The sequence below is a fragment of the Vollenhovia emeryi genome, unplaced genomic scaffold, assembly GCF_000949405.1.
Source record: "Vollenhovia emeryi isolate VEMERY1.0 unplaced genomic scaffold, V.emery_V1.0 DF939207.1, whole genome shotgun sequence".
In the NCBI taxonomy this organism is placed as follows: Eukaryota; Metazoa; Arthropoda; class Insecta; order Hymenoptera; family Formicidae; genus Vollenhovia; species Vollenhovia emeryi.
In genome coordinates this window covers 543,955-570,847 of record NW_011967159.1, presented here as the reverse complement: position 1 = coordinate 570,847, position 26,893 = coordinate 543,955, and the positions used below count along the sequence as shown (strand labels likewise).

General features: G+C 36.4%; 1 protein-coding gene across 4 annotated transcripts in view; it reads left to right on the top strand.

The window, feature by feature from the left end:
- Positions 1-24,044, top strand: part of LOC105561438 (sodium/calcium exchanger 1) — a 60,221-nt gene extending 36,177 nt beyond the window's left edge. For 2 of the 4 annotated variants that reach the window (XM_012011421.1, XM_012011420.1), the window contains 6 exons: positions 7,062-7,253; positions 9,721-9,885; positions 15,406-15,564; positions 20,466-20,637; positions 22,406-22,707; positions 23,495-24,044. In XM_012011421.1, the coding sequence (XP_011866811.1) occupies positions 7,062-7,253; positions 9,721-9,885; positions 15,406-15,564; positions 20,466-20,637; positions 22,406-22,610 (893 nt within the window). In that variant the 3' untranslated portion in view covers positions 22,611-22,707; positions 23,495-24,044. The remainder of the gene's footprint in view (positions 1-7,061; positions 7,254-9,720; positions 9,886-15,405; positions 15,565-20,465; positions 20,638-22,405; positions 22,708-23,494) is intronic. The other 2 variants (XM_012011422.1, XM_012011423.1) reach the window with 2 other exon arrangements.
- Positions 24,045-26,893: the final 2,849 nt, after the last annotated feature.

Here is a 26,893-nt window from a genome sequence, read left to right as displayed (position 1 = left end):
CAATGGAGGTTGGATTTTATGCTGGGAGATAGTTTTTACTCGCAAATGTAATTCACGGGACAACAGATAAAAGACGAATGGTGGAGTCACGTAAACGTAAACGCTGATAAGAACATGGTAAACTTTGGCGTGTCAGGAGTTAGTACTTGTTCCGATTTTCGGCAGACGCTGATAAGTAGACAAAAATAACTTCTGTCGTAATGAAATATTCTCTCATTCGTGACTAGTTGTGTTATTCGTGCTGATGAACTTAAAGCGCGACGGGCTGATTCTTATCGGATGAAAATATAGCCTCCATATCGGAAATTTAGTTTTAATTCGGTTAGCTTTGGAAAGGCGCAATAAATGATACGAACCTTATTTGTCAACATACGTTCAGAACATATCACAAAATCATATAATGAAAGCTTTTTTATTCTTAATGATTTTACTTTTTATTATACAGCTTCAGTTATTGCCACGAAGATTTAAATGTTTTGAAACTTTATTGAGCTAATAAGATATTTTATATCAATAACAGAACGAGTTTGCGCGTCCGTGAGAAGAGACCGAGTGCATGCAAACTGATGTGGCCTATATGGAATATTTTCTTTTTAATGTAAATTCATACTTGCATTTCGTTATTTGAATACATTTATCTGTTAAAAAAATAGAAGCGAATGTAAAATCCATGATTCGTTACGTTCTTACGTAGCAATTAATTACCCATGGTTGTTTGCTTTTAATTAAGAAATTAATTAATATCTCCAGGTCACGGAAGTTTCGGATCTTATGTTTACATTCGACTTGTTTTACTCATTATATTAAACGTAGCCTGTTACTTTAATAATAAGTGGAATAGTTTGTTAAATTCTAATACCGTGCAAAATTTACGACTGAATCGTTTCTATCGCTATTTCACTTGTAAGTCGGAAATGTTTTTTATTTTTAAGCCCTGGCAGTAACAAAGGCGCGGTCAAGTTAACTAGAAACTTACTCGTTTTAATCAGTTGCTCGTTGAATTTCTGCTAACTGGCCTCGAAATAACGCGTCTAATTTACTACTTAAAAGTAACCTTACCGCTGCGTAAGTTACGTTGGCTGCAAGGCGCCATACGTTGCTTCTAAAAATGGATTCCCGGGCTAAAGCCGAGCGAACTTTGAAGGCGAACAGGTCGACAAAGTATTGGCGAATAAGTGATGTATATGAATATAACAATGCGTTTCTAAAAAGAAATTAATTTTAAAAAAATGTGATAAGTACATCTTAGTAATTGTTGTAAAAGCTTTACTCGTACACTTAATTACAGGAAATATTAAAAAGTACAAACTATAAATTAAAGTATAAACTACAAACTTACAAATATAATAATAATTAACGAGTAACTGAGACATGAAAGAAGAGGCAAGAAAGATTGATTACTTCACGATAAAATTCTAAATATAACTATTAGCGGTAATAATTTATCTTCGAGAAATAATTTAAATACTGTAACAAGTTGCAAATTAACTTTACACAGTCGAGTAAGTGCACTAGAAGACACCATAAATCTAAAATGTTATGGATAAATTTATGCGCTCTTTAATAATTGAGAAACTTCTCGTAATTTTGCTTGAGAATTTTCAAGCGCGGTGTCGCCCGTAAATTTTTCCAAGTGCGAATTACGCTTAAATAAAAATTCCGTCGAATAATTAAACGATATTCTCGAAAGCAATAGCAAGGGCGCGATTTCCGACTGCTTTACACTCGAGGAAGTTTAATGTAAATCCTTTATTATTATTCTATTAATAATTCGTTATTGATAAATTGATAAAATTATGACGTCATCTTAACGTCTTCACTTGGAACTTTCTTAACTTCTGGACCATCTCCTAGCTCAGGTGATCCATGATAAGTCCACTCTCCCATTAAGCACTTCCATTCCTAACCCCATCCATCTCTCGATCGATCTATTTTACTCTTGCAGTACCAAGAGTAATTTCAGCTGCTACATCAACCTATATACGTGCTCAACCACTCGGTTAAAAATCGTGGCGTACAGTTCCTTCGAGTTTCGCCTCGAATCTCGACATGGTATTTTTAATTTAAAAAAAAATTTACCCTCTGCAGTTATTATGCGGATAATAAAGTGGAGAGTTTTGTGGAAATTATGAATATCTATACTTTTATGAAATTATCTTAAAATGAAGATACGCTGACTGCACTAAATAAAAAATAAGTGAAAAAATAATACAAACATTAAAAGTACAAAGATACACGTAAAGAATATATCTCTATGTAAAGAATGTGGCTTTGATTGAAATGATTTTTATTTCGATATGTCATGACCCTCGCGTGGTCACGACCCTGAGTAAGCTCGCGTGCATATACATTAACTTATACCCTTTTCAACTTCACTAAACGATTGTGAGGTAATATTTTTGCTAATTAATTAATTACAAATCAGTGTAAGTGAAGTACTGAATACTTGAAACGGACGGAAGAGCCGAGATTTATCTCGTTTCGAATGATTATATAACTTCTGCAACAATTAAGACATTTAAACATTTAGAGCTGTACCGAAACGCTTATCGCTAACGTTGGTTAACAGTCGTATTATTCTAACTGCCATTGTACAAATGTCATCTTGCTTAGCATATTCCCGACACATATGTCAAGATGTCACGATCGGCTCCGATCACTGCTATAGCCTAATCTCGTTATTAAAAATTGAAGAGAAATACTTAGCCCGCGATACATCGTAATTGCGATAGTTACGGTGTCTCTTAAATATGCCGATTCGAATTTTGCATTGCGTTTCACTCGTAAAACGCAGAATGATATTAAAGGCATGTTTGCTTGATAATCAGAACCACAGCTATCGATTAAATCTATTAGGAACTCAATTGGCGTTACTGAGAGGTACGATAATCTAAAGTACTTTCAACCTGACAGCTCGCGTATAAATACCAATTCGCCTCGCTGCTTGCTGCACGCGAGATACGATCGTGTTCATTGATATTCTAATACGGCAAGTATCCGTAAGTTTTTGTTTCCTTTTTTTTGGTTTCATTCATTGTCCACATTTACAAAATAAATATCAAATATTATTTTATAGCCCCTATAATTATTCAACTGGGCAATTGCGATGTGTTATTACAGTTTAAAATCAATCTTTTAATTTCTCCCAAAGAAATTGAAAATCTTTTAATTTGATGAATGTGTTCATTCCTGGCGAATAGATTTCCGAAGTTTCCTAAGAGTTTGAAAAAAGATTTTCCTACGTCCATATACTGAATTTTTAGTTCGCTCTCGCCCTGCCGTTTCTTATGTTTTCCGATAATTTCGACGTTTTGATCGAGGAGCGCTCGTAAAAATTCCACTAACGTTAAAAAAACCCTTGCGAAATGAGACGAGGTTTCTCACCGCCGTTTATTTCTGACTCACCGCCAGCAATCAAATTTAAAATATTCTGATGGAAAAGCCAGTGCCATATTTAGTTATCAACGCTTGTATTCAATCACCGTGTCCCAATTCCGCTACAGCTAGAAATGTTTCGATTGCGAAGTGTATCGAATAAAAAAATGGGACAGTTATTTCCAGTTATAAATACCCCGTGCTTTTTTTTACTTTAAGGTTGTCTGAGTAGCTCAAATAAGCGTTTCAAGTTCTTTCAAAATAAAAACGAAAGTAATTTATTGTTCTACAGTAAATAATGTATTTATACAAAAGCATCTTACACTACATCTTCGAGTTTGTACAAAGAATCATCTGGATGCAATTACAGATCAGAAATGTTAGTCTAAAAAAAAACTAAACGAGATTTTCTTACCTCGTTCAGTATTAAAGTAAATAAATGAATTTTATACGAAATAAGGAATGTACCTCTATGCGAAATTAGCGCGTAGAATTAATTATATATATTTATATTTTATGCAAGCTAGCGTGCAGAATATTTTTGGATTGGACTAATCATGCATTGTGACGAAACATAACTCATTTGGAATGCATCGCAAATGCCCTATTATATTCGAGCGAAGGAAGTTGGGAAATGCGTTAGAAAGTTCGCGCAATGCGAAATAATTCCTGAGGCGATTTACATTTCATCCACCGCAAATTTTACGCGCTAGCTTTTTCAACGAAAGACGTATTTCGAGAGCAATAAATCGCATCCCGACTGCATCTGGCGTTCATCGGCCAATCCTTCATTGATCTTATCCATGTCTGGGACAGGAATAATCTACCACTGCTAATCTCTTGCCCTCTACATCTCCATTGATAAATTGTATTCCTACATCCTTCGCTCGAATAGTCCGTTTAATGAGCTTTAAGTTCGATAACGCACCGAAAGCGTGGCTTCGAAAAGCAAATTTAGATCAATTACGATCTAAACTTGCTGCATCTTTTATGAGCTTAATATCTTTTATGTACGATCAAGGATATTAAAATTAATCTTCAGAGTAGAATAAAGAAACATATCGTCAAGTCCTAAATATTTTCAATATTATTGTTTATTTATTTCTTTATATACATTGAATAATTATGTTGATATCACACTCCCAAAGTTTTTCTTTTCGTATATACGAGTATAGATTTCACGGTGCTAATGCACTTTGGTCTTGTTTTTAACCGGATTTGGAAATATAGGTGCGTAAAGTTAAAAGCGTCCATAATGTTTTGAAACAGATATTCTCTGGGCGGTTTTTTTTTATACAAATGAAATGTGAATGTAAGTTATAAAAATACACAAAAGTGAACGATAGATGGCAAATTTATTTTGCGTTGGAAATATGATATGATTATGTGAAATCGTATCTCAACAAGGGATTATTATTACGTTCTGCAAACACCAACAATATGCTGCAAATGCGATTTTGGATACGATGTGATATTATTACCATATTATCATTATTACATAACTTATTATTACACAGTATTGCCATTAAGTAATGTTTATTGCTTCACTTCATATTTCAAACCACACTGTTTGTTGTAAAAGATCCTTTTCCGGTTACCCGGTAAATTGTTAAAAACTTTTTGCAGTTATTATAAAACATCTAATACTTTTTATTGTTGTAATTGGATGTGAAAATTATGCTGGTGACACAATAGTGATCTGACAAAATATCTTTCGCGAGACACGAAGTTTGAAAGAGTATTACGGGGATAACGGAGGCTACATCGATCCTGAATCAAGGAAAAGTCAAGCAAAATTGAATCTACCAATGCGGAAAGCTAACTCACCGAGCTTTAGTCGAGATATGAGCTATAAGAAGCTTTTATGGAGTAATACTAAAACGTACAGGGAAAGGCAAACAAATTTATATCTCCTTACGAAAGGATATTTCCTGGGATGAAAATATATGACATAAACGATTAAGAAATGACACATCTTTCTAATAAGAAATCTTTTAACTTTCCTTCCTTCGCGTTTTAGACACAACTGATTGTTTAAAGGAAAAGTTTATCCGTTGATTATTTTCTCATATCAAAAGTGACTACAGACTAGATGCTTTACAACAGATTTTTGGAACAAAAATATGTGCACAAATATAGTATAAAAATTAATCATTTGCTCTAGAGAGTTTTTTTTTAAGAAAGTATGTCACTACATTGAAATTCTTCATGGAAACTACACAATTATATATAAGATTTCTCTTTAATAACACAATACTCTCTGCTTTTTTTCTCTCTCTCGCGTTCATTTATTCCTTTATTTTTCGTGGCTCTTATTCTGACACATATCCTAGATTTATTCGTACTTTCTTTTATTTTTGCGATGAAATACGATCATATACCATCACGGCTGTGGACAGGAGATACCAACAATAAATGCGTCATTCATCATCGATCGAAACACCCGGTGTAAAGTATCGATCATCCCTCGATGACGGAGATAAATGTGGTCATCGAGTAATATTTATATGCGCTGATAGCACAGCAGACTTATTTTGCGTAAAATCTTTATTGTATATAACATTGCCGAAATTTGTATTGTTACATAAACAATATTTTAAATAATACTTAACACACATGTCGCTCTTAAAACATGTCTTCAGATAGCGAGGATGACTAAAACTATTTCTGTGAAACATTTCGTGACTAACTACTGTACTAACTGCATAAGAAGAATGAAATTAATATCTTTATATTTGTATGCAGCCGCATAGAACAATGTTTTTCTTCTAGGCTGAGTTTAGTTTCACACTATGCGCTAGTAGAAAAGTGTCAACGCAAGTGATGTGAGTCGATGCGTGGTCAGACACAGAGTACGAAGTACGGAATTAGCTTAAAAGAGAGGTGTGCGACTATAATTCATGAGACCAATCGATAGTAAAGCCGCGACTACACGAGAAAGCGGCTGTTTGCAGCGTTTGTCGCCTGTGTTTAAGGTTTGTTTAAATAAATTTACATGTTCGGAGGATATCGATCAATCAATCTTGTCTAATACTGTTTCCACGCGATCAATCTTTACGGAATGTCACGAGTTTATCTCTAACAATAGATACTATAAATGTTGTTAAGTCTTTAACACTATACGTATTTTGTATACATATAAAATTTAGTATACACATGTATATTTAAAAACTAAAAAGAATTATGTTTAACAAGTATATATAAATCAGTAATATATACAAATAAAAATAATACCAACGCTATGGTAAAAATAATATCGCGATTATAAGAAAACAATTTTAGTAAAAGCGAAAAGATGAAATATTTTAAAAGAATAAGCAGTAAGGTTTAAATACTAATAAAACGCTCTGTTTGTGGTTTCATAATTGTTACAACTCTGTATACATTTTTAATGACCTCAAAGCTGTCAGTATTTCAATGTTAAAACTGTTATCTTGAAGTGGAAAAATTCAGCACTTCGCTAATGCAAAAATGGGTCGTTCGATACCTGAAAATATTCAATAAAGAAATGCTCAACGATACGTCTCGCATATTTATCATACCAGACTGGAATTAATTAAAACTCTTAATTAACGGAAACTGTTTCTCCGTTCCTGTCTGACCATGAATCGGCTCTCTACTTATTCCGTTACAGAGCATGTTCCATGACATTATTAAAGCAGCAAGACGCGATTTTCTGGTTTCAGCGGAAGCAGGAATCGCTGTAGCGGCGGAGATGAAGCAGCCAGAGGAGAGAACAGAGGAAGAGAAAATGGCACTGCTGGGTAGACCGCGCCTAGGCGAGGTGTCTCGGGCGCAAATCAGGATTAAAGAATCCAAGGAGTTCAAGAACACTGTGGATAAGCTAGTCCAGCGAGCAAATGCCTCCATAATCCTCGGTGAGCTCCTAATATGATCTTTTCTCAGAACATCTGCCGTAAGGTATAAAATATATAGATTACACCTGCACGCGCGCGCGCGTATATACACATAAGGTATTTTTCTACTCTCTAGCGATGCAACCGAGGAGCGAAAAAGTCCAAATCTATTTAATTTTCGTCCGGGAAAAAAAATGGAAACATCTCAATCGTGTAACATCTAATTATACACAATTTTTTAATCGTCAGATCTTCAGAGATCTGACACTTTTGTTGAATATTCAACGTTATTATCTATCGAGAGCTAATCATGTCCTTTTAGAACATTTAATTATAGATTTAGTTAGATCTGAATAGATGATCTCGAACGTTCAAGGAAAGAGTCAAGTCTCTGAGGATCTGATGATTTTTAGAATTAAATCTCACGAGATATAATTAGATATTACATGATTGAGACATATATAATGAGAGTTTTTCCATTTTTTTCCCGGGCAGAAACTTTTTTTTCAAAAGAGTATCATTACATTTTTTTATTTAATTTTTCGTGAAATTCACATCCTATCCGATTGTAATATCAATTCGAGGACAGCTCATGTACACATATATGAATGCAGTATTTATATATATTTGTATATAGTGTTGAAAGAGAAAAGTTTTTGTAACTTAACATGTCAGAGACAGACATAAATACGAAATCTGTGTAATATCTAAATTATCATATTCATTACGGTCGCTGCTGAGACAGCGTCACATCTTTAGTTAAGCGCATCCAGCAGTTCCTTGTTGAAACATAAGAAACAAGAGGAAGAAGGCCGAGGGAAAACTAGTCCAAAAGTTGCAGCTAACTTCTACGACTGTCTCATAATTATTAGTAGTCAGTAAAATTTTTTTACGCGTTTTTATCTTCGCAAGAAATTCTCTTCGCCAACTGCCATAAATTTATTATCGAACAGAAATGCACCTAACTAAACCAACGTAATCTTTCCCGACGGAGGATAAAATGCGTATCACGGGACGCGCAGGCATCTAGATTGGGGGTCTCTTCAGAAATGCAACCCTGAGGAATGCGGCGTTATATAGCGGCTCGTGAAATTCAAGACTCCCTCGACGCCATATGCATGATTCTCACGTTTCTGCGTTTCCTGTGCGCATCTTTTTGCTGCATACACTATGCAAGCGTTTCAGATCCGTGCTTCTTATATTTCTTCATATCCCGCGCAGCTTTTTCTAACGTGCATTAAGCATAGATGCATGAATTGCGATAAAAATTTGAATTGCAATAAACTTGACGCTCAATACGTCAATTGTAAAGACTTTCACATGATAATTAGCGTAGTACGATCTTCCAATTACTTTTATTTTATAGAAAAAAGAATTAAGATTTTTTTAAGTAAAACACGTATACAATTTGCACAACTCTTGTGCGACAGATACATTGGTACGAATAATAAAAATGAAATCCCTCGGACATGGCGCCGCTGCTATCTCTTGCCACAAATACAATAAACTTTCGACAAAGCCTTGAAAATGATCGTATTGATTTGCTTTAGCTATGGGTTTCGAACACGGAAAATAATAAGAACACATGAATAAATTAGCAACGAGTTATTGTCTATTGTCATTTTTGTTCGTCTCCCTCTTGCGCTCGGGAGGCTTTCCTCTTTCTCACGATAGGAAATTATTCCAGGTATTTTATGTTTCTTATAAACATTCGAGAACGGTGAAAGCTTCGGTCGATCAATTGAATACACACAGAAATAGGAGACTTCGCGTGAGGAATGTTCAAAATATTTAAAATATGTAACAAACACACGCGTAAAAAAAATTTATTCAAATATCTTATCTGGTAGATATCTACCGCTCAAATTGAACAACATGAAAACGACTCGATCCCCTCTCTTTCTCTTTCTCTTGCTCTCTTGCTTTTTCTCCCCTCTTCCCTCCCCCCCTCTTTCTTTTCGTATCTTGTGTGTATACATACACGTGTAGAAATAAAATCGATTGCTATGAGAAAAGAATATCGCGTTGCTCTATTATAGTGCGTTTTTCTTTGTCCGGTTTTCCTTTCTGTACTTTCTGCTTTCACTCGGCCTGTAAAGCGGAATCGCTCAAAGCATTTTTCAACTTTTACCCTCGATAAAGCTCTTTATTCGCTTGCCCGTCACACTCGTGAATTTGAATGTGTATAAAAAATTATTTTATATAATAATACTTTTTTATCATATTGGGTTTTTTGTAAAAAAAACAAGCTAAATCTTTCATTTGTTTACACATAATAGACAGAAACTTTTGTAATCTAAATAATTTCTGCGATAGTATTAACTATATTGCGAATTAATCGGGAATTGTTATAAATTATTTTTTTTTCATTGATACTGAAAAAAGAATCTATCCATTGCAGAATACCGTAAATTGCAACACTTCTCTTTTTTAGTTATGTTTCTCTGTCTTGCCTTCTGGTGTACAAAGTGTGAAATATCGTTCTTAGGCACAAGTTCTTGGAAAGAACAATTCACGGAAGCGGTCACCGTCAGTGGAGGTGATGAGGACGCAGAGGGTGGAAGCCAACCTTCCTCACCATCCGCGATGGATTATCTTATGCACTCGCTTACCATCTTCTGGAAACTACTCTTTGCCTTCGTTCCGCCCACAGGTGAGCAATAATTTCTTCTGCACGTTAATCACCGCTTTCTGTACACATAGAGTGGACCACTTTAATCACACCCCAATTTTTCATTGGTTACTCTGATTTGAGAAAATTCTTTATTGTCCTTTCTTTGACTTTAGAAATTTCAATGAAAGTGTTTCAAATAAGAATATCTCACATTTTATACTTTACGAGGATGTTACGCTGTCGAAATTTTATAAAATAAAAATATAACGATGTTTTATATATTTTTATTTTTTGTTATTCTGTATATAAAATATTATAATAAATCATCAAATCAACGAGAAGTTTTATATTTTCCTGACAATTTTTGATAGAAAATTAAATTCATAACAAAACACATTCATTAAGTCGATAAATAAATTTCTTTTTCGGTAATTTATTATATTATTTTATACGTGTATTTAAAGATTATAGAAGAAAATTTTTATCGATGATTCTTATGAGTAAAATTTGGTAAAAGTGCTGAACCATTTCAACATTTGTCAATACTCGAAAAAACGTTGTCAGCACATCCTTAGAATAATAATTTGCCCGTGATTGCGAATGGTGTTCTCAATCTTATGTGAAAATAACGTTGATAGATACGAAATTGCCATCAACTTTAACGCGATGAGAGATAAAGTGAATTCTGATCGAAATGCATTTATGATGGCGCAATCTGCAAACCGGCATACCTGAACGTTCTCACGGCAGGCTAATTTTTTTTTAACGTTTACTTGTGCGAAAAGATTACACATTGTTTTATATAACACGTGAATTTAAAAAAAAAATCGCTATGAAATTTGAACATTAGCACAGGTTTTCCAATAATCCACCTTATTGTAGGCAGTAATAATATTTTACATAAATATTAATAATTTTTTAGTACAAAAACAAGAGAAATTCATGTAGCTCCTTATAACTTGTGAAAAGTTTTAAGAAAATCAATTTTTATGTCTGTACAATTTTATTTCTCGATTTTTTCACGGATTTTCTTCGTGCCGTTTATTTATAAGATTTCTTTAATTTTATTTTAACTTTTCCCTGTATTTTTTGAGATACGGAAGAGTTCTTCTGCACTCTTTAGTCTTGGCTCTGCTTCCATCCAGGTGGAAGGAAACGAGGAAAGACGGTAAGAGGAGGATAAAGGGCGAGGAGAAGACGTGCTTTATTTCAGCAAGCACAATCGCAAAGGCCTGCTGAACTGGCAAAAGCTCTGGAAACTACTGTATCGAGCAACGTAATTTCACCTTGTTTATCTTTCTCTTCTTTTTCTCCTGCCGTCCTTATAGATCAACGCTTCCGTGCAGAAGCGTAAGATGCAGAATTGTATTTACTTCTATTCCTCTCGCCTCATTTTTTATAAAGAAGAAAGCTTAATTTCCGCACAACCGGAAGTGGTCGAGGAATTTCTTTGATGTCATCAAAAGCAAATCTTAAGAATACAATAAGTAACTATTCCATCTTTTCGAAGGAAGTATGATTCATCTAATATAAGAATATGCGCGATTAAAATAGTATCTTAAAGGAAATAACGAATAATTTAAAAGAAGAGTAAAATTAAGAAAAAGAACTTTTCCGATGTTAGTAAAAAAATATCGCAGTGTCCGCACTTTTTCACGATTGCCGATAATTCGTAGAATATTCTGGTTACATTTGCAATACTTTCGGATGAGCGATAATCTAGAGTTATGTAACTGCAGATTATGCAACCATAATATGCGGTTGCAATGGTATGAGCAAGGCAAAATTTATGAACACGTCGTTTTACTAAACGCAATTTTCCGCAGTGAGACATGTTGCCGGAAAAGCCACCAAAATCCGAAGATGATAGTTGAATTCCCAAGAACTTAATTTGCAAGTTACGTATATAAGCGCGGAAATGTGCACAATATCTCAGTCTCGCGGCTTTTTGAGGATATTCGAAAATCCTATAGGCATGTATGCGCACAGACAAATACGCGCACATATATAAACAGATAGATAGAGAACGCTACACGTACGGGGCAGTGCTCTGCTCTCTCATGAAATTTCCGCGAAATTTCCTGCGTGATTTACGGTGACCTGTGCTTCTATACTCTTTTCCAAAGTAAATTTCGTTCAGAATTTACGACAATAGCTGCCTGTGCAGAGTAGCGAGATACTAAACATACTTTTCTTTAACAAAAATTAAGTGTTGATAAATTCTTCCCAACAAATGATAAGTTTGCTTCGATGAAATAAGTAAATTGGTAAACGCTTTTTTCAAAAAATTGTTTCCCGACACTGAAGACAATATTTCGCTTTATACAGGGTGAGGAAAAAGTATGGAAACCTCTAAATCTTTCAAAAACTATCATTGATTTGATCTTGAAAAGTTGCTTGAAGGTCACGCGAAGGTTGAATTTTTTAAACGGAAACCTCCATTTCTTATTACATCATCTTTTTCTATTAATTAATTGGAGCAACTTTTGTCTGAAACATCCGTTTCTAAAATGCATAGTTTTTGAAAACTTTAGGGGTTTCCACACTTGTTCCTCACCCTGTATATCCAAACAGGAGTAGTTACAACAGAAATAAAAATTATATAAGAATAAACACTAAACTAGACTACTAAATATAGAATCTTCCTTTAGTGTAGAATGTTTCTTCTTGTATCAATGTCCTGTGTCAATAAGAGCGATCGAGTTGCTTGTAAAAGACCACGGAACACTTTAATAAATCAGTTGAGTTTAGTAGGGAGAGTATGGCGAGCGTGTTGTAATAATACACACCGGCCACGTGTTAACGGTAAAACTAACCGCGTGTTTACAGACTCTTTAGTTATATTAACACCCACGCGTTCCATCGTAAACGTATATCTTCGTATACGGATTTCTAATAATAATTTTCTTTTGTTGTCGCATATCCCGCATACATGCGCGCGCGCACAGAAGGAGAGAGTGCTTGCAGTGCGAATCACTGAGCCTCGCCGCTCTCAGGGAATTTTTTATGTCTCTGATAGCATTTCCACGGAAGATGTTCCGCGCGTTTCAATTGCCAATGTCTTGGTCGGTATTGTTTGGAGAATGTTAGAAGCTGATAATAGATATCCGTGCCATTATATGCCGCCTCAAGGACTTTCATCATCTGTGTGATCTTGAAACGCTTACAATTCTATAGACGGTGCACGCACAAATGCGAGAAGATGCTTTCTTTTCAAGAGTATCAGTGATAACGGTGAAGCTACATTTACAAAAGGAGATCGCTTCGATTTTTCAGAATAATGTACGGGATTGAGAAAATATACAATAGTTCACGAAACATAATCCTCTCTCCAACATCAGTTTCAATGTAACGTGTGGCATGGAACATAACAAGAAAAAATGGAGAAAGAAGAGAATATAAATGCGTGTGATACAAGTGAAAATATCTGAAAGAAAGCGATTATCGAAAATATATCGATTGCTGCATCATTAAATTACATTTGTTACCACAAGAATTGTGATACACAAGATACAAGAATTAAAAAAATAATAAATTAGTAAGGCTCGTATGTGTTAAACACAAATTTCAAAGAATTTAAAGGACTCGGAGCCGTGACAGGATGGTAGTGTCTAAATATTCTATTCTAAATTTATTGCGAAAAAATATCACCTCGGCCAGGGTCGTTAAAAAATTTTTTTTCATTTTAAATGGTAATTTAAAATGAAATATATCGCGATTGTGATTCCATATTATTAGTGAGGTATTACTAAACTTTGAAGAATATTAAAAAGAATTTGCAAGTGATACGATTCGCAGGTAGGAAGAATATATATACTCGTATATTTACATAAAATATGAAAGCAGTTACCGTAGTAATTTTTATGAAATTAATCTGTATTGAATTAAATTAATTGTGCACTTTTATTTTCACTTTTTAGACGATCTTTCACGAGCTGAACGTAACTTCGAAGCACGCGTATAAGAAATATGAACGAGAAGTTAAACATCGTTGAGGAAGTTGTCGGGAATAGCTATGTAAAAGCTACATGCTTAGAAGGATAGCTTATAATTAATAAGTTACGATAATATATTTGAAAGTTTTTCTACAATCACACAAAAATATGTACAAAATTAATGTACGCCATGCACATATTGTAGATAAATTTTGTATAACTGTAACTATAACTTTATGAAGCTTGTTATATAATTTGTATAATCTAATGTAATATTATTTTATAAGCAAACTAATATGTACAGGACAACAATATACACAAATTGCATACTACATTAAATTTTTTATTAAAAATTTACTAGAACTGTATACATTAACAAACGTACGTACACGACACAGAAAAAAAAGTGTCACATCACTCTTATATAATTAAATTATTGCATTTGTTGCTTTTTATATACGCAATAATCTTTCATCTTCTCCGAAGCATTTAATAATCTTACATTCTAACAATATATTACAGTCTTACTTAAATATTATAATTGTTACTTCACGAATACATATAATGATTTTGATAAGAAAATCATTTAAATCATTATAATCTTCGATTTAAAAATATGTTATTTTCTATCCAATATTGTTTCCTTTTCATTCAAGCAAATAATTCTTAAATAACAAGCATATATTTTTCTTGATTAAATTATATAAAATTGCTTCATTACAAGTGAGTTTCTCTTGTTTTAACGCAATATAATCTCATTTCAAGATTTTCACGTTGAAACTAAACATATTTTCAAAAGAAGAACATTCTTCTCTTCAGTGTATTAAATTTCAATCGAAATGTCCATTTATAACAGTTTTCAGCTAATTTCTATAAGTGATTTTGTTTATCGGAAATAGTCAATTACGGTAGAATAGCGCTTTTAACGTCACGCGCTTCGCGATTTGTAAAAGCCAGGCGGAATTGAGCTGAGGCAGCGCAATTATTCCCGGGAGTGAACGTAAATGAGGAAAAATTGCGGACTTTTAACTAGACTAATTAAGCTCTCAAATGTGGTAGTGCATGTTTGCACGAACGAAGAGCGTCACTTTATAATTTGCATTTAGCTCATCCCGCATATCGTTAAAGCTCTTTACTACAATTACACAATGTTTTTCTATCATATCCAAAAATATCACTGATTTCAATCCATTATCAAAATGAATTTTAATATTAATTTCATTTAATGTTTCATAGCCGCTTGTCACGACATGTGTTCACACTGGAACACAGCGTTGCGCGCGCTATTTGACTTCAATTTATATTTATACGCGATCTTCTTTACACATTAAGATTTTCTTCACGGCAAAGAAGATGCAACGTAAGAAGACTTAATTTGACAGTGATGAATTGTCAAAATATACATAATCTCCGCGTTGATAGCTCTCGCAGCATGCGGTGAGCCGAGCGAGAGAACCAATCGTGGAAAAGCATCGACGATCACATCCCTTACGTGCCCCTTTTTAATGGGATAGCTCTTTATTTCCTCTATGTTACATAAAAAAAGTACTTGTATTATTTCATGACAACCCAGCCCTTTGTTGTACTTTTGCCAATCGTAAGGGAACCATTTTTGAATTTTCAGATATCGCTGGTGGTTATTTGTGCTTTATCGTCAGCATTCTAGGGATCGGCGTTGTTACGGCGGTAATCGGCGACGTTGCCTCGTATTTCGGGTGCACTTTGGGTATCAAGGACTCTGTCACCGCGATTGTTTTCGTCGCCCTCGGTACCAGCATTCCCGGTAAGTATCCAAAAACGGGGATAATGTATCAGGAAGGAGCGGTTATATTAGGCGAGAGAGCATAGTATTAGAAGAACGATGCGTCTCCCACATTATAGTTTATCTTCGCATTGATCGCATTTCGCATTGATCGCATTCCACTTATGACGCCCTGCTATATTACGGCAGGCTTTTGGGATTAAGCGAGGGGAGCGATGATAATTTATCGCACTTGGTCTTTGTGTCCGGGAATAATGGCTGCGCCGACGGCCTATGTTCTTTCCACCTATTCGCGTGGCACGTTTAACATGTGCCACCATAAACTTGAGCTAAACATACTTTCTTCTTCCACACGACGCAAGAAGGTTGGGCAACTTGAAAAAAAATTCCATTCTAAAAATTGCAATATTGTAAATACGTCGCGCAATTTAGCGCGATCTTGTCATAAAGTTAAAGTAGCACCGTTAAAACGTTTGCCTTTAGAAGACTTACGTCACAGGGACGCGTTGTCATGTAATATATTTACGTCAAGAGATTACATATGTATATTCAGAAGGTAAAAAAATATACCGATCTTCTCCGCCTTCCTCTGAAATAAGGAGAATCAAACTCGACGTACGTACATGGGAAAAAACGATATATCACGGGACCTTATTTTAGTTTTTATTCTACAGGCTGCCAATATTACTGCGTTGGAATTTTTCATTTCTTTCGTTCTGCAAAATTTCTTCACTTTCAACATTACAATGTAATTTACAAGATTGTATCTCGTTGTTGCATTCTAGTTAATGTTTTATGCTGTCACACTTTAAGCACTTGAGATTTCAAAGTGTTTCATATTTTGTATATTTTCTTTGAATAAAAAAAGAGAGATAACTTTATTTAAAAATGCACTTTTCGATAATCCAGTTGTTTAAGAGTTAATTATGCTTTATTGGTAATTTTCTGAAAAATCTGACACAGACAGAGAGAAATTAGTTATACAAAAACATCTTTGGAAACAATTGCGACCTGACCTTTATGTCTTCTGCTATTTTTATACGAAATTCACGACGAGGGCATTTAATAAATCACTTGAGTGGGCGTTATCAAAAGCTATTAAAAGCGTAACGACAGCCACGTCATTTCGAGTTTCTGGGTCAATAGGTTACGTCCAAAATTTACATCTAAAACAATGGTTCGAAATTGATTATCCTAAATATGTTCATAAAATCTTAATGATCAGTGAATGCAGTTACTCTATTTTTGATACGACGGAAACACTTCTCTATACGATAATTTTCATTCTTAATTTAACTTACAGAGTAAAAATATTCTGACACTTCTCTGTTACAGATTTACATTCTTTCAAAGTTAACTTTTAGCTAAAACAGTAATGGCGAGTAGCATAACTTAATTTTTATTATAAATCGCGCGTTTATTTTTATTGTACGCGAGGAATTATCGATGCCTTCCCACATGAATTTGTGCACATATCAACGCATTTATACATTTTGCATATACACGTACACGGAAAATGTATATGTGTTCTACCCGTGCCTAAATTCGTATGGGAAGGCATCAGTGATTCCTATTGTACGTCCACGGAATATGAGACCTATCTTTTATCAAAAACAACTGAGCGTATATAATAATTCAATAAAAATGTATCTTAATTATAGATATTATTTTAACAGAACTTAGTTTCTTCATATTCTCAATTATTGTGAAATTTCCCATAAACACTGACGCTCCAATTTACGTCACAGTCGTCACTTTATATACAATGTCAATATAAGTTTTTTTTTCTTAAAAATTTAATACAAATAGTATTTCATATTATATCTTTTTAAATTGCAAAGAATAGGTGCGCATCGCCGGGTTATGTCTGTCTTAAAAAAAAAAATGCCGGCCCGGTCGTCACATTGACCGAATATCGATGAGATTTGCATGACGCACAGCTTCTTGGCTGGATTACTTAAAGGCCACTGTACTCTCCTTCTACTGTGTTTCTTCCCTCTTAGAAACTTTACAAGAAACTCTCTTCTCCTAGAACCTCATCAATATTTATGCCGGAGGGTACCTCCGATCTCCCAAAGTACCGCTCACCGAGATCGGTTTGGCTATCTTCCTCTTCGTATCACCGACAAAAAAGCAAGAGAGGATTTATTTAGAATACTTATACAGGATGTCTCAGAATTGCACAGCGCATGGTGTCAAGAGACATGTTCTGTATCTCGTTGAATCATGCGTGGCAAGTAGCGAGGCAAACCGCGTGTCTACAGAGCTTATATTTTACGTCGGATTGTTTTACATTTGATTAATTGTCATTACTTTTATTTATTATAGAGGAAAGTCCCCCTATTACGACCCAGTCAGCAAAGTGTTGGCAGATTGGCAGCAGATTTATCAGAAGCCCACACCAAAACCATAGCCATCTGTGTCCACATTTGGCTTTTGTTTTGGCAACAGAGTCTGCAAAACATACGCCGTCAACAGATTGTCGGCAGAAAACGAACAGGTCCAGTTATGTGAGCAGATTTTGTTGTATCTCTGCTGACACGCTGGCAACATGTCGAATATATCAGTTCCTGCATGCAATCTGCAGTCTTTTTGCCTTCAAAATTTGTAGTGGGCATTTGACGAAATCTGTTCTGACAGATTTGGCTATCTGGGGCGATGGGCTCCTAATGTGAGATAGCGGAGTTTCGGCTGAATTAACAGGCATCATCCGCTGGTACCATCATGAACCCAGGTAGCCAGCTGACGTCACTTGTCGTCATTTTCACGCGAAAATGACATTTCTGGCGACAAGTGTGGCCGGCTGGCTACCCGGGAATGTATTGCCCTCGCAGTGAAATCTCTGTTTAGTGGAAAATTGATCGTTAAACCGTGTAATCGGTGCGAAAAAAAATTTGCGATTGAATTTGGACGTTGAAAACCTGCTGCCTCGTATTAGAACCGTATCACATAACAGAGGACTTTCCTCTATAGATATACACATATAATTCCATTTACACTTTTAAAGATTTATTATTATTTTCATATTAGAGAATATGCCTTTGATTTTTTTTCTCACAATGCTGTGAAAGAATATAAAATCTACTGATTAATCGTTGTTCAGTTCAATGAAAATATTGCACGAATGCGTGTCTACAGTCAACTACAAATTCTACTTGTTTTAATTACCGATTGGTCGTTATTAACAGTTTATAAAGTTTATAATTAGTAATTAACAATTAGTCGTAATTATTTTACTCGTTAGTTACTAAATTATTCGGTAAGATAATTACGTTTCACGCTAGTGCTAGGCAAGGTATCATTCACGGTGGAATGAATTACTGAGCATTACTACTGCTGCGACAGCCAGTAGTAATTACCGAAGGCATACGCTGAGCGTAAGCTTAGCGTACATCTAAACAGTCGTCCTTACTAATTCGACTAATTAATTATTGTATTGTCGGTACATACAATAGTACACAGACTAGCAGCGACGCAAAATGAACAGAGGACGTGAACGCAGTAACAAACCTATATAAGTCTTACCGTGCACGCGCTTGCACCGTGGATAACTTTTGTAACAACGTGCCTCGTAAAAATCTCGCTTGTCTCGAAATTGTTAAGAAGACATTTTCCCCGAGCGTGTACATTTTTCCAGCAAGACCCTTTGGAGAATTTCTACCCACTCCTGCGTACCTCTGATATGTATCAATTTTGGAAACCGTCGTATTTACACCGCGCGCGAATTTGGAGCGCACGTTTTACCACGCTATTATTGAACACATGCACACGTTTCGCATATGTGCTCTGCACTACGGGATTTTCTTACCCTCGCTAGGCAACAACGACGACGGTACAACTCACCCTCTTGCGTTCAACTCGACGACCGAACTTACGCCGGTATAAACTGCAAACTGGTACAAGCCGCATATGCCAGGTCGTTACCGCAAATCGCGTCCTGCAGCACAACGGCTTTAAGTGCAGTTGACGATCTTTGATTCCCGACAGAATGCGTACTAAAAACCCACTTTGCTACTTGCGTGCGGGTCATGCATGCGGCGCTGGCGTGAAATACAGTTTTATCTCTACATAACACCGCGAATGAAGCATTAAACTGGCGGGCAAAGAAAAAGCGGTATCAGCTAAATAAACCTTGGGCTCGCCAGCCTTGACCGTTCGGCGGGGAGATGTATTTTTAAGATTGGATTGAATGAACAATACGAAAAGTATTCTGATTCACCTGTCACCGGCATCGCTGATGACGGCTCAAAGTAGAGTCGAATCGATACCACGTATCCTATTTATTTGTGTATCCTATTAGTTATTAAAGATTTATATAACGTTAACTTACGCACTGTCAATCGTATTGTATTCTCAAAGTCCCATTTAGTTGCTGCTTGCTAACGTGAGAAATACGACATTTAAAAACAGCCACTAAAATTTACTTATTTATGTAATTTTATGTCTAGAAAAGTATGAGACGGTGAAAAACTTTCAATTTCTTTAGAAAGTGTTGGCGTAAGAAGAAGGAAATGTAGAGGAAAGTCCTCTATTAGGATTCTAATATGAGATAGTAGGTTTTCAACGTTCAAATTCAATCACAAATCTTTTTTCGCAATGCTCACACGATCTAACAATGGATTTTTTACTAAACAGATTTTACTCCAAGGGCCATAAATTCACGGTGGAACCAACAGATAATGCATATTAATTTAGCGGAAACTCCGCTATCTCATATTAGGAGCCTAACTCGGTCCCCCTATTAGGGACTTTGCTCTACTTCTGTAACAGAAACGTTCGAAACGTTTTAAATATCTAAAAAGAATGACAGTCATAATGTTTAATCTTCTAATAAATCGCGTCGTCCGTGCGCTAATAATTTTGTGCGCGACACATACTTGTCAATATATAACAAAGACTTTGAATGCACGGAATTATTTCAGATACATTCGCGAGCAAAGTGGCCGCTTGCCAGGACAAGTATGCCGACGCGAGTGTGGGCAATGTGACTGGAAGTAACGCGGTAAACGTCTTCCTGGGAATCGGCGTCGCGTGGAGTATCGCCGCCATCTACCATGCTTGCCACAACGAAACGTTCTTTGTCGAACCTGGCAAGTAAGTAAGAAAAACGATTACAAACGTCCGGTATAAAAAGTGCTAGAGATTCACCGCACTCGAATTCACACGATGATCTTCGAAAGAGGCCGTTTAAAACATGTTTTCCCTTTACCAGAAAGCACTTTCCGATACAACAGATAATAAAACAGCTGTTCTTTATTATATGCGTTAAGGGGATCCTAAAGTCATCTGTTTTACCAACACATTCGAATATAGTTTTTGCGCTGGTAAATCTTTTTATTAGCTTTTATGCACAAAATAACAGGATAAGTTGCGGACCGCGTAGCAGAACATCTTCATACTTAAAACATTCAGTTCAGAAGTCTGATAAAAACGATATCGGTATTTGAAATTTTCAATTCGTAGTTCTAACTAAATTTGAAATTGGCTTTATAAAATTGCAAAATTCTTCCACACGATTGAAGTACGCATAAGGACAAAACCAGGAACAGTCATCTTTATAAAGAAAAAACGAAGAGAAATAAAAACTATCACTTCAGCAATTGCTCAGGTAGCAATTGCTAAAGTGATAGTTTTAATTACTCTTCGTTTTTTTTATATATATAATTAATTTTATATATTTTTTGGACGAAATTGACGCTTGAACCTAACCCAGTGAGAAATGATTCGTCGATCGACGTCGAAATGATGTCGAATCGACGTCGTTTCGACGTCGATCGACGAATCATTTCTCACTGGGAACGATCTGGAGCTATCACTGAACATTTATTTCTCTGTCGCCTCTGTAATAAAAAGGAACAGGTACTCGCGCACGTGTGTACACGCATGTATGGGGACGCGTGCGTTTATATCACTTAAGTAATCAGCAAAATTGGTTTTCAATTAGTTAAGTCATAATCCGCGAACACGTTTTCGGCGCACGGCTAGTTCGAGATCGTCCCAGCGGGATCGGATATGGCGCGATGACACGGAACGAGATAACGTTACGTCAGATTAAGTAAAGCGTGACCTCGATAACCAACCATCATTTCCCATTTACGATCTCGTTCGTGAAACTATTTCTAAGATATTTGGTCGAAGTACACGGCGACAGCAACTTGGCTGACGCCCTCGCGACGGCGACAGTTAACGCGACTGCCATTGTTCCGCGCTACGAAATTGCCATCAGTGAAAATTTCGAAGAAAGTAGCCGAGAGATTGGCCGTTTGTCTACATCGAAAGACACTCCATGTGCTATTGAAGCGATTATTGCCCCGGAATGCGTGTAATACGATTGGTGTGGAGAGATTGGCCGTTTCTTATCTTTTGACATTTTGTGCGCACCCGTCGTGAAAAGTGATACTATTTGGAATATTTAAAAACTGTTTAAAAGTCCCTATTTTATGGCGTGCAATGTTTCACGCTACGGCGCTGACACCGTATCCCATTTCACGAGGATTTCGACGGATTGCCGACCGCAGAATGGAATGTTGCACGCGGCCTCGTATCGGATGATACTGGGTGTTTTCCAGCAAGGACACGCCACAGTACTGTGTTTGTGCCGCGCACGATACTTGTTGGAACGATTGGAATTCTCGGCTCGGTTTCTGAGTGTGCATTACAGACTTAGAGAGTGCTGCGTCACGGTGCATTCTCTACTTTTGGATAGATAAACAAGACAGAGATTTGAGTAGCCGTCGTAAGAGAGTTGAACGCTTAATTCCATAGTTGGTCGCTCGCTCGCGTCTCTACGCGAGGATCCCGACTACAACTCGCTCCGTCGCTTTCAACTACAATCCGGTTGACTTTCTTTCATGAAACGCAGCCTGGCCTTCTCCGTCACCCTGTTCTGCAGCGAGGCTTGCTTCGTGATCCTGGTGCTGCTGGTGAGACGAGTGAAGTCGATCGGCGGCGAATTGGGCGGACCTTTTATACCGAAACTCATCACGTCCGTGTTCCTGTTCTCCCTCTGGCTGCTCTACCTCATCATGTCCACCCTTGAGGCCTACGGCGTGATCCAGGGTTTCTAAATCAAGGCCAATGCGACGCCATTACGTCGGCCTATCCTCTGCGTATATCTTAGCTCTGGCGTCCGCCAAGGCATGTGCTCAACGAAACTATTAACCGGTGAGTGTATAGCGACGGATCTTCAATTCTTTTAACACGTGGATTCAATTATTTGAATAATTAAATTAAATTAATTTGTAATATTAATAATTAATCAGTGTCGAAGACTCATCGTGTGTGTGTGTGAAAATCCCAGGTAGCAATGCACGTGTAAAAGACGTCATAAAGATATCTTTGAGACAACTTTCAGACGTACGTGTCTGAATATTTTACTCGACGCATGTAAAACGCATTCCATTGCTTGATAAAAGAATAATTTTTTCAAGGATAAAAATCACATCCTGATCTTATTCGTTTATCCTGAATTTTATTTCTTTAAGTTCTTGAGTGAACTCAAAAGACTTTTTCAAGAGACACTGTGTAGCAGTTAGTAATTGTGTGCATTGCTATAAGATACGTCTATATATTATATAAGACGAGGGAGGCAAGCTGTAATCGTAAACGTAGATAAGTCTGATTCGATTATAATTTCATTATGAAAAGAGGGATCAGTAATTACATTTCTTAATTTTTTATACCTAATCTTTTACGATAGAGCTGTCTAAATACCGCCAGAACATCAGTGAAAGATTACAGAAAGTGGGAGCAATTAAATGATTAAGTCCAACGCTTTATTTATGGAAGAAATTAATTAACCTTCTGATAAAAGTCCAGGAATTTCTTGCCTCGTTCAATACTTGATCCATTATACCCTCCGTTCAATAATTATTATTCATTCTTTATTATTAAGTTTTAATCTATGCTTTAATCTGTTGTGTCTTTAAGCGATCCACGATTCTGATTGCAGGACACAGAAGCGGTATCGGGACGAAACGATTTCGCGAAGAATAAACTCTAATTGTTCCGGGAATTCACATAAGTTCATCCTCTCAGACGATTAACAACGAACATGTTCGCGTGACGTATTAAATGAATATGTGTATGTATGTGTATGCATGTATAGGTATCTGAAAATATGGGAGTGCTTGCGAGTGTGTCCAGAGAAAGAGAAGGAAGCAAATCGATGGAGGGAAGGACAAGCGAAGAAGGGGGGAAAAAAGCTGAGAAGAGAGAAGTGCGCGCGAGAAAAAGTGTGAGCTTGCCTTAAAATAATTCAAAGGGAGAAAGAAGTAAGTGCGTTCTAGTCATGCCATATTCCCCGCAAAAACGATTTGGCTGTTATCAAAAAAAAAAGAAGAAGAAGAAGAAAAAGAAAAAAGGAAAGAAAAAGAAGAGGAAAGGTGAAAACTATAGATAGTATACGTATGTACTGGTCAGACCGCGGGTACACACACACATATGTGTACATATACTGTATTTATTTAATTCTAAAAAATACACAGGTTTCTATATGGTAATTTAGTAGCGGATTACATTGCAATTCTTTTTTTTTCCGCCGGAAAACGACATCGGTAATTTTATATGCGCGTATATACTGAACGACACTTATTATTTTTGTCGGGGGAATTTTTGATGCCGGATCGATTGTCGCAAGGGGGGAATCTTGCAGGAAGGAGAGAAAAGTGCGCAAGCACCTGAGCAGAAACGAGCGACAACTGTTCACAATGACTCGTTGTGCAATATACCAGCCATGTGTTTCATTCATTGCCGTTGTATAAATTTCTAAAAATTTATTTCTGATATTATATACCAGAAATGAGACGAGAAATTACTAGGGTTCGCTAGGAAAACGTTCTCCCTTATTGTATAATCTCTCTTTAGTATAACATATTTATTTTATACATTAGATTTACTACACGATTTCAACGAAACCAGAGTAAAACCGTGCAACGTACATCCAAAAGTTCGAAAGAGAAGCTGCGATTAATCGGATATTGCATGACTGCGTCGAGTTTGTAATAGAATTGGAAAGCATAGTGCATTTTTATCAGTGCAATAATTGCATAGCTACGAAACGTGCGCGATGACCACACGTTAATAAACTAGTCGAGTGTACTACTTTGATGTGACTGACTTTGGTTGCTACTGACGAGGGTTGCCGGAGAAGTTGATTTATCTCCGCGTCTCTCTTTCTGAATAGCCTATGCCATCGCCGCGTCGTGAAACGGATAAACAAGACGAACACAAATGAATTCATTCCAGAGTGGCGCGATTGCACTAAAGAACTTCTTTTTTTTTTTATCGAAACGTTTCTTTGATATGAGCGCGGTATAACAAAAGTTAACAAATAATGGAATCTAGAATCTCGGGCAATCCTATCGACGATCGAAAAACGTCTCTCAAAGCGTTAGATTGAATTTTTATACAAGAGCGTGAATTTTTTCTCAGTTGTGAATCATTGACAAAGTATATCCAACGCGTATTAGTCAAAAAATTGACGTAGACCGGTAATTTATAGAATGTTCATAAATGAGCACTAATTGCGTCGATTCACAGATCGTTTACCATCACAGCAGTTTGGTCAAACACTTGATCAATTTCCTCCGTCGCGGATCATTGGCTCTTGAAAATGGCAGTATCAATTAAGGTGTGCGTAATTAAGGTAGCGCACTGTTCATTTAATCTCCAAGTGGCAATTAGAATAATCGTACTGTAAATGACGTTATTAATTTCTCAAGCAAACAATACAAACAGCGCGATAGACTTTGTTCTTCGATTTTGCAATCAAGAGATGCAATGAAAACACGTCTAAGAGGTATTTCAATAAAAGACCAATGACATATAATGTAAAATTTCAGACATTTCTGTTTCGTTTGCGTGATCAATTTCGCACGAGCGCGAAAATTTGAGAGGGATTTTCGTCGTCAATCAGAGCAGCACAAATCGTTGGCAGACTTGATAACCGTTTTGACGACAAGATCGCGTTACTGAATACCAGCAGAAACATATTTACCGTTAAGAATAGTTATAGATAGTGCGACGAACGTAAAATTAGACTCACTTTCGCGAGTTGTATCGCGACCTTCGAACGTAAATTACATTCGCCTTGAAAAATTACAATGCGAAGAGCCAGTCTTGGTTTCTTTTCTTATCGATGCACATTCTAACTTCAGGACGTTTGAATTTTCGTCTAGGCGATTAATTTCGTCCGCGACAGTTTTCTAGATAAAAATTCAGATATTTTGACGTTATTACGAGTACGTTTAGATGGAGAAGTGCGATTTTTCGCGCGGCGTATTGCTTTTGAAGAAGAAATGTAAAATGTCCTCACCAAGTTTGAGATCGACCACTGGTCCACACTGCCTTCGATCGAGGGTCGCAACCCGACGCGAGGCAACGGTTATACAACAGTTATGCGGAATAGGCGGACTGTATCCCGGCATACACTTCCGTTTAAACGGAATATGATTCCCAACACGATATCGCTATACAAAATCGCATTATGAATTTAGAGTACGGAGTCAGCACCAGCATTGCGACCAACATTGAACTTTAAGTTTACCGTTGTTACGAGAATCTCAATATAATTATGGAGATTTTCAAGTACGTCTAAATGGGACGTCCGTTCTTAGCGATGTTCTATGAACATAAATGCAGGGAAATACCTCACGGTCAACATGATTTGAATATTATTATTAGTATTTTATAACCAGCTTTTGTAACGTTAGAGAAAGACATTGTTTCTATTCCCTCGCCAAATCCCCGCCCGCTATCCCTCGACATTTCACCGCGACTCTACTTGTTGATGATCTTGAAACGAAGCCCACGAGGATGGAAATTACATGATGCCGATTTAAAGGGCGTCACGTTCTGAACGAATTTTACGGGCTGCTACGCGGCACACGTGTATGTACAAATTCATTACACCTGTTTGTTACCTACGAGTACCAACCCATACTTAAAAGGACGTATCGACAACTGCTGCTCAGTATTATGAAAGCGCGGAGATGAGCAATCGGACATGCACACCCATCGGGTCAACTGCACTAACGATGATTGATATTAAGTTAATCATTCTCGCACTCTATCTCTGCGTTATAAATAAAAATTAGCAATCAAGAAAGAAATAGAGCGAATCGTTACTTTCGGATTACTTCGTGATTGAAAGCGTACTTCTGCTCATTTGCTCGCGATAGGATTCTCTTATTCTCTCTTCCTTTCACTCCCTTCATCTTGGTCTCTTTTATCTCCTTTGCTACCTCTTCTTAATCTCCTCCCTCTCTCTCTCTTTCTCTCTCTTCCCAATTCTTTCTTTCCCTCTCTTCATCCTGATCTCTTTTATCTCTTTCTCTTCCTCTTCCTCATC